General features: G+C 43.4%; 1 protein-coding gene across 1 annotated transcript in view; it reads left to right on the plus strand.

Moving 5' to 3' along the window:
- Window positions 1-2,272: 2,272 nt before the first annotated feature.
- The window catches only part of LOC138245998 (plasma kallikrein-like), a 525,156-nt gene continuing 512,991 nt past the window's right edge, over window positions 2,273-14,437 (plus strand). Inside the window, exons 1-2 of the mRNA XM_069200127.1 lie at window positions 2,273-2,347; window positions 2,909-2,967. Coding sequence (XP_069056228.1) covers window positions 2,910-2,967 — 58 coding nt within the window. The 5' untranslated portion in view covers window positions 2,273-2,347; window position 2,909. The remainder of the gene's footprint in view (window positions 2,348-2,908; window positions 2,968-14,437) is intronic.

A 14,437-nucleotide genomic window follows, 5' to 3' on the forward strand; every position in this document is an offset into this window, starting at 1 on the left:
TGGGACACTGTTCAGGCTTCAATGGGAGACCTAGGACATGTTTTAAAGTGTTACTTAAGTGGGTGGCACAATAAGTGCTGCAGGCCCATTGGTAGGATTTAATTTACAAGCCTACATGTTCTTACAAGGGACTTACATGTAAATGAATATGCCAATCATGTTCATGCCAATCAAACCATGTTTTAGGGTGTTGCGTAGGTTCTCATCAGGGTAATGAGGTTACTGGATTTGAGTGGTAGGATCTCCTAGGTTGTGGGTACTGGGTATAATTCCACACCTGGTGACACCTGTCGGCCTAATCTGGGGTTTCCGGATAACTAGCAGCACCCCATCTCTGACCAAGATGATTGTGGCAACCGAGGTCATGGTAAGATAGACTCCCCAGGGAATCGTGGTACATCAGATCGCATCCTCTCAGTTACTAAGATCTCACTCAGGCAAAGACAACAGACGCAGAATATATTTAAATAAACATTTATTAAAATATCTGCATCTTAGATAAAAGCAGGTGTAAAGTAATAGCGAGGATAATGAAGTACAATAGGAGAAGGCATGTGACTACAAATGTGAAACACAAGAACAGTCCTACCGTGCTGTCTAAACAGGGCAGTGGATTTATAACCCTCACCTACGCTAAGTATGAGCACAGCATACTAAGCCTAATCTGCCCTTCGGGTTTCACCGTGGGAGAACATCATCCCTCATACCTGGACAGTATGAAAAGGTCTAAAAAGACACCATCCCCATCTGGATCAGGGCTCGGTCGCCCAGGCAGGTAGCTGTAGTAAAGCTTGCAACAATCAGCAAACAGTTGTGGTCATCTGGGTGGAATCTCCCTCTAACGTGTCTGTGACTAAGTGGTGTTTTATAATAAACCAGCTGACATTCTAAGAAATGGTCCCCATGTATGAGTGTGTTGTTTTCTGTGAATGCAGGAGACACAGCATACCACGTTTGTCGGCAACCCTATCTGACTATCGCCTTGGAAAAGCACATAGTGAACTATATGTCCTGCTAAGAACGCAATGCTTTCCTAGGTGAAAGAACAAGATAGAGAGAAATAAAACAGCACCGCAAATGAAGCTATTGCTAGAAATTTAGAACAATGCTGAATAAAACGTAGATGGGTGAAAGTGCACAGCTGCAGGCCAAGTTAGCTAAAACAACGTGCATAAAACATGGCTAAAATAGCTACACAACACCCTCCCCTTGCCAGTCAAAGGTGCTTCAAATGCTAATGCATAAAAAACTCCAAACTAAGCCATCAACCAAAGTGATAATAATGACAAGTTCAGTGAACAAAGCCACAGGAAAGGACAATATCAAAAACCAAACAGGGCACGCGGAACCAAATTCAAAATTCAAAGTCATTTTGGACATCGCCAAATCTATCCAGGACAATGGAAGCCAGGAGATGGTCAACTTCGGCAGGTGACAAAATATCCAAGTCTGGTCTAGGGAAGACCACAGAGTACAAGTGTTCCAGAGTCGGAGCCTCAACTGAGGCAGCAGCATTCCGTGTCATGCACGCAGTACATTTAAGACTCGCCAAATCCACATAGGGCAGTTCATGCACCGGCTCCCGTAGCAAATGCACCCTCAATGCGCATGTCTTATGATGAGCCCTCATCGAGAACATCAGCAGATCAGCATCCAATGAAAGTAAACACTGCGTGGAAAGACAGACTTCCAGTGCACATTCAAAGAGGCACCAGAGGCATCGAAACACGGGCTGCACACAATCCAAAACTGGTCAGAATGACAAAGATTAGTCACACTCCAGCTGTTGCAGGAGAGGTGCTCTGAAATGCTGCATCATGGTACCTTCTCACTGAAAAGTGTGAGTGAACCATTACTACTCACTGGCGAAGGCCACCTGTAAAATGTATCATGTTATCAACTCATGAGGAAAAACTGGATCTGAAAAGCCATGTAGAACACAGCAGTGATAATATCGGAGTGGGGCTTTACTACCGTGCATGCCTTTCTGCGATATAGGACGCAATTTGCTCATTCGAGAGTGTGTGCCTTCTTCATAAAATGCGTTTTGTCACACTCAAATTGTTGATTTTGGTTGCAAAGTACGCTTCCCCTGATTTAATTACTTTCAAAAACCTGTTTTAGTAGTTGGTGTATTCTTTGGTATCTATTTCTTTAAAGTAAACTCAAAACCATTGTTGACATTGCAGAGGCACAAATCTAAAGTAAACCATTAAACTGATTTTAACTCAAGCAAACATTGACTTCTGAACATTATTTCACAATTGAGTGAAAAAGCTGCTGTTTTCTCAAATTAAAAGTGAAAAGGCTTCCTGGACAGAACACCGACGCAGAAGCAGCTATACAGGTACTGACTACGTGCCATTCTGATTTCTTTGCATTGTATTTGACGCTAACAATGAAACAGTTATTCATTTCCCCTTTGTTCAAAAATATTGAACGAATTATTTTATAAGACTTGCTTTGTAAAAAAAAAAAAAGAAAAATAGAAACCTTTGGCTCTTATTACGAGTGGCCTGTACTATTTTCCGTTATTCATCACCTACGTGTTACTGTAGCCGGTCACGTCGGAATTATGGGGCCACTCCTTTGTGTTACACTGCAGTTTTCCATGATAATCTCATTCTTCATTTTTTTTTCTTTTGAGTTGTCTTTTCACCGTACCATATGTGACATGTGTGGCAAAATGCAAAAAAGGCGTTTTCCCTTCGGACAGTATCTCATATGTATTTCCAGCAAACTCTATTCGGAGACGTGATAAATGCATTTTACACTAGTACGTTGTTTGCATGTTTCTGCGCACAAGAAGTATTGACAGCTTTCAGAGCACCCGAAATGCAGGCAACCTTTCCTGTTCAATAAATTATCTATGAAGTATGAATACCTTTGTCATGGTTGTGTCTTTCAGAATGGCTTGGAATTTTGGAATCTGCTGCTTCATGCTCCATTTTTATTCGGTGTACAGTGGTGAGTGTCTATGGAGTTAAGTTAAAAAGATCAGTGGTATAATTATTGCCTTCCAGTTTATTAACAGAGGTTTTGCAGATCTGGGCGGTGTGTGGGAGGTGCTGCATAACCTTGAGGCTACCTTGCAGGTGCTAAGACAGAGAATGACCAATATTTTAATTTAGTTTTTATCGTGTTCCCTTTGTTTTTTTTCTTTCTTGGACTTCAAAACGTGTGGGACAAAACATTGTGTCAAGAATACCGAGAGCAAAAATATGAAGTTATTTTACTATAGGTAAGCAAACGTTTACTATATATAATTCCATAGATATGTACTTTGAAATATATATCTTCAAGGTACATAGAGGTGGAGTTAAGAATAGGAAATCTATACTTACATATTTGCACTTACCTTCTCAATATTTTGGTCCTCTATAATTTTGACACAATATTCTGTCCACACCATATTTTTGTTTCTGATATTCTGTAAGTGAACCACAGTGACATGCTAAAGTGACCAATAAGGTGTAAAACAAAAAGTGCCCTTTTTGCTCAAATATAACGTATGAAAGTGCCTTCCAATATACTATTACATGGAGGTAGACTCACTGTGCACTGGGGGTCCTGCTGTAGTATGTGCACAGAGGCCTATCCTGTGTGTAAGGCGCACACGTGTGGCCAGGCCAACCAGCAGTACTTGGCACCAACTTGAGTTCCAGTAGAACTCAGCTACATCAGTGGGCGCACATACGATTATAGCAAGGTGGCAGTAAGATGTGGTATGACTGCGGAGTCTTACCATGTAATACTAGTACGTTACCTAGAAGTGGACCTCGAGTTCACACTAGTAAACTTTAGCTCAGTCCTGGTAGAGTCGCAAAGAGCAGTCAAGCCTCTTAGAGGAATGTGTGTAAAGCATTTAACAACACCCATGTAGAAGATGAGCAAATTACATGACTTAAACGAAAATTTCAAAGCATTGAAAAATAGAGTACTTTTAGTAGTCAAACGATTCCCATTGAAGTCAATGGGGAAAATCACAGTGTTCAATCGGTCATTTATAGGGTGAGCTCTGGGGAATCCACTTGGAGTTAAGGTCTTGCAGGTCTCTAGATCAAGCCTCCACATCAGTTTCTAGTTACCTTGCTTAGGGAGTCTGGGTGCAGAGGTGCTCTGGTTATCATTGGTGCTGACGGGATCTGTAGGTGCTGTCAAAATTGAAGCACTTGCTAAAAGCACACTTCGGGGAGGGCTTACAATCTACCCTTGGAAGGTAGAGGCCTTTGGGGTCCCAGGACCTAGATTCCACAGCTGGAGCTTCACCACCACATCCGGTGGCTCTGGGTGCAGAGGTGGCCTTCTAGCTGTCAGTCATGGGGACTGGTGATGCCAAAGATGCTTTGCTGCTCCTCTTGAAGACGCCTCCTTCAGGATGCAGGTTCTAAGGAGGGGGGTCATTGCCGATGTAAGTCACTATACTGTGGGGCTGCTCTGGAGTCAGTGATGTCGTAGAAACTGTCAGTTACCGGGATGGAGAGAAGCCTTGGCAACAGCAAAAGTAGCCCACTGTTACTTTGTCGGCTGGAGGTCATCCAGAAGGGGGTAGCAGCTCAAAAGTTGGTAAGAGCCTCACTACCACTCCTGTGGTGGAGATAACCAACTTTCTTTGGGTTCACTCACAAGGGGCCTGATGGGCTGCACTTCTGGGGATGCAGCACGACAATTCTTCTGCAGGTTGCAAAAGACTGGTATTAGCAGTCAGGGGAGTCTGCTTTCGTTTCTGACATCCACTGGATTCCCTCTTGCTGGGAGCAACAAATGTTCACTACTGGCACACGTTGATCTCACAGGTCCAGTATATAGTCTCCTCAGGGCACTTAAGTGTTCTCTCTGTGTGCCGAGGTGGAGTCCGAAGTCCTGTTGTCAGTGAGGGCGTCTTCTTTGTGCCTCTTCTTAGTTTTAATGTCAGAACTGAGGTTCTGATGTCAGAGGAGCCCCTTAAATCCTGGTTTAGGTGATGTTAAGGGTGTGGGGGACAGTGGCCAATGGGCTACTTGTCCCTGCCGCTAGCTCGCCCCTGAAGTGATGACTTCATGTAGGTGTACATCACTTTTCTACCCAGAACCCACTATTCCTAAGGCTTGCCAACATGGCAGAACCCTTCTTTGGCTGTACAGACCACGCTACTCCGCCCTAAAGGTGTGGCTAGTCTTTGAGGGGTGTAAACCTCCTGAGTAGCTAATTTTATCCTACTTGCCAGCTTGGTTAGGACAGGGAGGCTTTTGTCCTCGAGCGGGGTATAAGAGATTACACCCCAAGGGCAGTGAAGCCTTTGAGGCTGATCGTCTTGATTACTGTAAACAATTGCCTTCCTGGGAGGGAGGAAGTGTGACCTCCTTCCTGCCCAGGTCCTTTGTCTCTGTCCTAGGGGAAGTGTTAGCATGACCAGCAGGACAGCTGAGTACCCTTTGCAATGATAACAAATACTAATCCAGAAATAGAAGCACTGCTCTACAAACTAAATAAGTCAATCTGTCCAGGACTAGGTAATACACATCCTGTCACACTTATCTAGAGAAGGTATGCCTGCTAAGAGAGGAATCTTCAACACCCAAACTAACCTCTCTCAAATTGCATTCAGCTGCCCATAACCACAATCCTCTTTTGTTAGCTACAGCCTTGACCAACTAGCATCACTGGCTAATGGCTGTAATCCAGGGGTGAATTTCGTTACGCATCAATGGGAGTGCAAGGCAGCAGACATGTATTTCCCAATTCGTTTGCTAATGAGCAACTCAGGCAATATCACCTAGCCCGATAGAAACATGTTGGCAACAATTTATCTCTCAAACCCCAAGGAACATGCTTTGGCAAAGCCAATTGCTCTCGCCGTTGGGACCTATTAGCTAAGCCAATGGGTTTTAGCAATGCTGTACAGTATCCCAGTGCTGTATAAGATGGTTAAGGATGAACAAAAAATGCGCTGTAAACTGTCTCATTTTCTAGGCATATACAATATGCCTGTGTGTGCCTTTTTATTGGCGAGCACGAAGTGCTCCGTCCATTCTGTTATCTCTCTTTGGGCTTGAAATCATGCCCATGCCACGTCAGCCACTTACATTGGTTCGTGGGTTTGCCTTTTAAAATCCGCTTGCTTTCATTTGTGAAAGGCATGCATACGTCATGCCTTTTCCGGTGTTTAGCCCACCTACACAGCACTGGTAAATTACCAAAAACATACATGGCTCGATGTTTTCAGCCTGGAGTCCGGACTACTTTATCTGTTTATTTTCCAAGCAGCGCGATCGCGCTGCATTTTACATAGCGCGATCCCGCTGCGTTTTTATTTGCTTTACAACGCTAATAGCTCTAACTCGAACAAATGCCAGACCCTTTGCATTGAAAATGCTTGTTGTTTACTGTTGAGAGTTGGATTGGTAGATAAAACAAAGTAGTGCAAAACATGTTTTTTCTTTTTGGAGGTGGATGTGGGGGGAGCAACACAGTTGGGGCAGGTGGGGTATAAAGCAATACAATGGCCAAGCAACATGTGGTCACAGAAGCAACACGGAGCACGGGGTGAGCAACACAGATGGTACTGGCGGGGAAGCAATTCAGAAGCTTGGGGGAAGCAGCACAGCAGAAAGAGAGAGAGAGGAACAAGCACCGCAAGCAAGAAGCACATGGGACAAAGTGTGGCATTCATATCTAGGTAAGCTTTCAGAATGTCCCAAATATGTTTTTGCAACCAGGCATCTGCACTGTCTGGTAGTCTTCGACGTAAAAAGGCCTGTATGAAGTTTACACTAGGCCTAAATCCGGATGCCAGTAAATATATCTATACCAATGTGGACTACTCTAGTGACTTTAAAAGGGCATTGGAGGATTGTATTTTGCCTGTAGTTTAAACATTGCTTCCATACATTAAGGATTTAGGAGACAGCCCCGAATTTCATCCTGTGGCCAAAATCACAATGGCTGACAAGCGGTAGGCAAAAAATGTCCATCATATATACAACCATCTTTACTAATACACTGTTACCTTCAGTAAACAGCATATGTAGGCCCAATGAAGGAGGTGGAATGGAGAGAAGCCTTGGCCTTTACCAGGACCATCATAATCACAACACAATACCAACGGATTCCGTTTAAATACGTACACCGCGGGTACCTCACACAAGAAAGACTGTGGCGGGTTCGGGTGAAGACCTCTCCTCATTGCCTTAAATTCCACATGGAGATCAGGATGCTACTTCACACCATTTGGTACTACTACGTCATCCAGAGTTGCCAGGTTAGATTGAAGTGCATCCTCAATATCATTGCTGACAGTGGCTTAACATGATATCTGAAGGTATTCTTAAGCACTGCCCTGATGATTTCCAAAGGGGACATGGTGCACAACAGGCATTGCTCAACTGGAAATTATAGCGAAATATAAAGGAGGCTTACATGAGTCCTTGCTATTTGAAAAACTGACATACAGGAGGCAACAGGCTGACCTCAGAAACATGGAGGAGCATCGGATAGCTGGGCCCAATATTGCTGTCTCCTCGATTAACATGTCATTGTTCAGTAATTCATCCCCTTGATAAGTGTAGTAATGTGAGTTGGGACACAAAGCTGTTGAAACAAGATTTATTCTTGTAAGCGTTCCCAGCAGTGGAGATGACCAGCGGTTTCAATTGGTAATGTCCAACTGCTGAGTTATTCAAATAATACATTCTAAAAGGAATGAACAAGTATCTAATCTCGTGCACACTAGAGCACACGGTAAAGGTTCAGAAAGAAAGGCAAGTGCTTGTGCACTCTTGTGCCGGTAAGTAAGCAACGTTTCTATAAACACCATAAACAATACGATATACTTCACACAAGCCATGATTATAATACCTTTTCTTTCTAGGGGTGTGAAAGCGGGGAGGAGAGGAGAGAACTATTTGTTATAATAATGTGTTACTGTTTGTTCTAGACTAACTGGGTCACAACTATGGTGCTTGAACTTTTTGCCTGTAATGCTCATGGCCTGTGTCAAATGTGTATGTTGTGAAAAAAAACAATAAGAACAGATTTATGATAAAAAAAGGGGCATGCCTGTAAAACATGTTTTGTGAGTGAGTGGTGTGGAGCTGACATGGGCGTGGTGACTCACAAAAGCTAATAAGATAGCTGAGAAGTGACATGTTTTGCTGAAAATAGTGTCTTAAATTATGACCTTCCAGGTAATGTAGGGTCAAGGCGGTATACATGCGTCTTGGGCATCTCAGACTGAAGCAGGGTCTTGGAATGATTTGTAAGGCAGCAGTGGTATTACCAGCAGCAGTTTTCAAGGATTGATGCTGATTTCATTGCAACCATTTGTTGTTATTGCCATTAAGGGCAAAATGACATTTTTTTTTATTTCAGAGGCTTTATTTTGATATCAAGGGACAAATGGTTGTTAGAGCTCCTCACAAAATGTGTAGGCATTTTGGAAATGTTAAATAAATAACAATGTGTTGGGACTCGCACTGAATCATTAAGACACACTCGACTTAAGTAGTTACAGAGAAGAACCAGAGCTTAACATATAGGTACAGCAAAGATTAATGTTTCATATGTTCTAATTATGCCGCTTCTATAACGAGCAACATCAAAATGGATATTTTTACACTATATCTTTGAAGTGACTTTCAAGATCAGTGATCTAACAAATAGTATATGGTTTCAGAGCCAGTTTCAGAAAATAAACTGTCTCAAGTAACATTATAGCAGTATAAGGCAATTGATGAGTGACAGGTATTTTTCGAGCAGTTAACATTTAAGTGATTGTTTACATTGGTTGAAAGATTTATCTAGTCTCGTTGATATTGTTAAAAAAGTTTAATAATCTTAGTGCAGTACGACTTGAGAACGTTTGAGAAATAGAGGGTACTTTCTTGAAGTATTGGATCTGAAGAACATTTGCCTGCTTCTAACGTGGAAGAATCCCCTGAAATGATTAGTCTAATAGAATAACATTTTAGGTTATTTAGGTGTAGTATCTTGCAAGTGAAGCATGCTAATTGTACAGTAAAAACAAATACAGGTGGTACGGGCCTTGCATTTTTCTGTGTATAGCATTGCTTTCATTGTCATTGTGAGACAGTGCCCTTTGTTATGGATCACCCCAATCATTTACAGACCGATGCTGCTGTTTATACCGCTCTGTGCATGATGACACTGCTAATTAGGCTCCATGCATGTGCTCTCACACTAAAGTGTGCTAAATTTGGATGTCTCCTTGGAAAGTACATTGTCACCGGTGAACAGCAGCCTTTATTGTGCCATCCACTGAGGTAACAGAGAAAACATGGCTCTGGGCCTACCAGTGTAGATTGACTGCTGCAGTTTAAACCGGCAGTTAGACCTGTCGAAATAAAACTTTTTGACAAGTAAATAACTTACTTTTAAATATTAGTAAGTCACCAGTAGCTAAGCCTAGTAGCCCACAAGGTGAGGTGCATGGTATTTACAAGTGGGACATGTAGAGATTTAATGTTAAATTGTCCTACAGTGGCAAGACTCCAAAAGCTATTTTCAGTCTTTTAGGCTCTTGAAAACTTGAAACTAGAATAAAGACGGAAATACTAATTCTGCTATCTCGGTTTAGAACTGCTACAAAAATAGTTCAACCACTATTTTTAATATTTATTTAAAAAAACTAGTTTAATGGAGAAATTGACGTTTTAATAGATCATTTGTAAAAGTAACTTTTAGAAAGTTACAGTTTTCCTGCCTGAAGATACTGGAGTCTAATTTGCATTAGTTTTCCACAGCTGCCCAGCCAGTGCTTGACCTTAATGAGGTGTTTATAAAAATCAGGTTTCTGGTTGACAGACGTTTTCACCCTGATCAAGCAGGAATCACAATCCTAGTAAGGGTAAGTCACAAACACACTCTAAATTAACCTGTGCTCACCCTTTGGTAGCTTGGCACAGAGCAGTCAAGATTAATTTGAGAGGCAATGTGTAAAGTATTTGTACATCACTTCAAACAATAAAACAGTGAAAACACCAGATTAAAATATTCCACACCTGGTTAGCAGTCCGTCTTCCTTGCAGATTAGCCACAGTTACAAAACTGTACCGAGTGGGTGGTGTCAGAAGTCCAGTACGTATACCCAGTTGGGCCTTTGTGGTGGGGGAGACTTCAGGACTTTGACGTGCACAGAGGCCCTGCCCTTCCTGCCCTGGCTCCAGACTCACTACAGGGGTTATGCAGCCCTTTGTGTGGGAACAAAGCACAGCCTATTCAGGTGTAAGTAAGGATGAGGCTGTGTCCCATTGTGTGTGGCTGTCTAGGGAGAATACACAAAGCCCAGCTGCCACACACTCCAGACAAGTGATCAGTGACAGGCAGCAGGCACCAAATGGCTAAAGTAAAACAAAAATGCTAACTTTCTAAAAGTGTAATTTCCAGAATTACAATTCAAAATCCAACTTCACCCTAAATTGTGATTTTAAATTGTGATTCCAAAGACACCAAACTCAAAAAATGTAACTATTCCAGACTGTGAATTACACTTACAAAATGTAATAAAGTAATCCCAATGTTATCCTATTATAGAGACGAGCCTTGCTGTAGTGAAAAACAAATTTGTGACTTTGTCATTACCAGGATATGTAAAACTTTAAAGTACATGTCCTGCTGTTAGGAATGGGGTCTATGGTTGGCAGTCAGTATGCACTCTGTCCAAGCAGGGACCCTCAATCTAATCAGGGTAAGGGAGTTACACTCCTAAGACAACTCCTGTTCACCCCCTTGGTAGCTTGGCACAAGCAGTCATTCTTATCTTAGAGGCCATGTGTATAGTATTTGTACCAACACACACAGTAATACAGTGAACACACTGCAAAATGGACACCACACCAGTTTAGAAAAATAGGTAATATTTATCTAAATCACACAAGACCAAAACAACAAAAATCCAACATACACAAATCAAGATATGAATTTTCAAAAGAATAAGAGTCTTACTCCATAGAGAACAATGGGAACGTTGTTGTTACACAAAGCACCTGATTTGCGTCACAAATAAAGCCGTACGGGCGAGCGTTCATGAGAACAGTCAGCTATGCATCGATTCCTTACTTGCAAGTGAGGCTGTGAATTGTTTCTTCTCAGGTCGGGTAGGCGATGCATCGTTTTTCTCCCTCGCAAGAGAGCAATGCATCAATTTCCAGACAGGGCACCTCTGCTCAGCACAGGTTCACGATGATTTTGACGTCCATCGACGATGTGTGTGTAATCTGGTTACATGGTGTTGGAAAAACACGTTGCATGGGGTTTGCATCTTTATCAGCAGCTGCAAGCGGGTGTTGCATCGTTTCTCCAACCACAATGCATCAATATCCCAGCTGCAATGCAGGTGGAGCGTCGATTTTAGCTGTGTAGCGGGTGGATAGTCGTTTAGCAGCTGCGTTGCAGGTGGTGCATTGAAAAAGTCCCCGCACTGAGTTCTGTGCATGGATTTCAGTCTTAGTTCTGCCAGCTGCACCTTTCAAGGGCCCTGGGACTGGATGGGCCACCACTTGGCAGGGCAAGAATCTCAGCAGAGAGTCCAGGTGCTTGCAGAGAAAGTCTTTGATGGTCCTGAGACTTCAAAACAGGAGGCAAGCTCAGTCCAAGCCCTTGGAGATTCTTCTCAAGCAGGAATGCACAACAAAATCCAGTCTTTGTCCCGTTTCACAGGCAGCAGTAGCAATTGCAAGATAGCTCAACAAAGCACAGTCACGGGCAGGGGCAGCACTTCTCAGCTCTTCAGCTCTTCTCCTTGGCAGAGGTTCCTCTTGAATTCAGAAGTTATCTAAAAATCTGGGGTTTTGGGTCCAACACTTATACTCCTTTCTGCCTTTGAAGTAGGCAAACTTCAAAGGAAAGTCTCTGTTATTCACAAGATCCTGCCTTGCCCAGGGCAGGCCCCAGACACACACCAGGGGGTTGGAGACTGCATTGTGTGAGGGCAGGCACAGCCCATTCAGGTGTAAGTGACCACTCCTCCCTCCACTCTAGCTCAGATGGCTCACCAGGATATGCAAGCTACACCCCAGCTCCTTTTGTGTCACTGTATAAAGGAGATTCACAAACAGCCCAAATGTCAGTCTCACCCAGACAGGGAATCCACAAACAGGCAGAGTCATAGAATGGTTAAAACAAGAAAATGCCTACTTTATAAAAGTGGCTTTTTCAAATTAACAATCTAAAAACCAACTTCACTAACAGATGTATTTTTAAATTGTGAGTTCAGAGACCCCAAACTCTAAATTTCATTCTGCTCTCAAAGGGAAACTGCACTTTAAGGATATTTAAAGGCAGCCCCCATGTTATCCTATGAGAGGGATAGGCCTTACAACAGTGAAAACCGAATATGGCTGTGTTTCAATGTTAGGACATGTAACATACATCAGTCCATGTCCCATCTTTAACATTCACTGCACCCTAGCAAGGGGGCTACCTAGGGCATTCTTTAGTGGTGGCTTACTTGTATAAAAAGGGAAGGTTTGGGCCTGGCAAGTGAACACATGTGCCAGGTCGAATTGGCTGGTTAAAACTGTACACACAGACACTGCAGTGGGAGGTCTGAGCCATGTTTACAGGGCTACTCTTGTGATGCCACAACCAGTGCTGCAGGTCCACTAGTAACATTTGATTTACAGGCCCTGGGCACCTCTAGTGCAATTTACTAGAGACTTACTAGTAAATCAAATATGGCAATCACGGAAAAGCCAATTACACATGCAATTTCACATAGGGAGCACTTGCACTTTAGCACTGGTCAGCAGTGGTAAGGTGCCCAGAGTAACCAAAACAACAAAAATAGCATGTAGCACACAGCAACAACCTGGGAAGTAGAGGCAAAAAGTTAGGGGAGACCACACCAAGGCTGCCAGGTCTTACACCTTCCTTTAAAATATATTGTAATCTGCTCTCTGGATTGTGCAGGGCCTACTCTGGGGTGACTTATATGTAGAAAAAGGGAAAGTTTGAACCTGGAAAAAGGGTTACTTTGCCTGGTAGACAAGGCCGTTAAAAACGGCACACACAGACTTTGCAATAGCAGGCCTGGGACATGGTTATACGGCTACATAAGAGGATGGCACAATCAGTGGTACAGGCCCACAAGTAGCATTTTATCTATAGAACCTGGGAGCATTAGCACACTTTACTAGGGACTTATAAGTAAATCAAATATACTATTTGGGTATAAGCCAATATTACAATTTTTTAAGGAGAGAGTACAAGCCCTTTAGCATTTTGTTGGGAGGAGAACCACCTTAAGGCTGAAAGGTCTAACATGTGCTCCCCCCAACTGCAAGTGGGGAGAGCTACCCAACTCCTTGGGAGTTATTTTCACTAAAGCAGAAGAGCCTGGAGATACCATCTGTATTGGCATGATCTGACCCCAGGCGGTGCTCCATCGTAAAGTCTATTCCCTGTAGGGAGATGGACCACCTCACTATTTGGGGATTTTCACCCTTCATCTGCATGAGCCATCTGAGGGGCCTGTGGTCCATCTAAACCCGGAAATGAATCCCAAAACAGATATGGTCTCAGCTTCCGCAGTGTCCACACTACAGCAAAAACTTCTCACTCAATCTCACTTCGCCTCTGTTCCCATGGAAGTAGTCTCCCGCTAATGAAGGCTACCGGGTGGCCTAGGCCCTCTTTATTAAACTGTGCTAAGACCACCCCTATGCCATGTGCTGAAGCATCCATCTTCATGATAAATTCCTTGGAATAGGCAGGAGTCTTGAGTACAGGTTCTGTACACATGGCCTCCTTGAGGGTATCAAAGGCTTTCTGACAATCCACTGTCCAGATCACCAATCTGGGTCTTTTCTTTGAAGTGAGCTCTGTTAAGGGGGCCACAGTAGTGCCACATCCCTTAACAAACCTCCTGTATTATCCTGTGAGGCCCAGGAAGACCCACACCTCTGTCTGCGTTCTATTGGGTTTCCAGGCCATGATAGTCTCAATCTCGGCCTGGAGGGGCTGCACCTTGCCTCCTCCTACCAGGCTACCCAGGTACATCACAGAACCTTGGCCAATCTGGCACTTAATGGGTTTGATGGTCAGGCCTAGCTGTTGCTGGGCCTGAAGCACCTCACTGAGGTGTTACAGGTGTTTCTCCCAGCTGGAACTGTAGACAGCAATTTCATTTAGTTAGGTGGCACAAAAGTAATACTTTCCAGCTAGGACCTTGTTCACCAACCTTTGGAAGGTGGCAAGGCATTCTTCAACCTAACGGGCATCACCCAAGACTAGACGTGACCCTTTTGGGTTGAGAATGCTGGCCTCTTTTTAGCCACCTCAGTCAGAGCAATCTGCTAGTACCCTGATGTCAAATCAACAGTACTGAGAAATTTGGCAGCGCCCAGCCTGTAAATGAGCTCATCAGCACAGGGGATGGGGTATGTTTCTGTCCTGGTGATGGAATTGGGTCCCTAATACTCCACACAGAACTGAATTTCTA

This window comes from Pleurodeles waltl, chromosome 1_2, assembly GCF_031143425.1.
Source record: "Pleurodeles waltl isolate 20211129_DDA chromosome 1_2, aPleWal1.hap1.20221129, whole genome shotgun sequence".
Taxonomy (NCBI): domain Eukaryota; kingdom Metazoa; phylum Chordata; class Amphibia; order Caudata; family Salamandridae; genus Pleurodeles; species Pleurodeles waltl.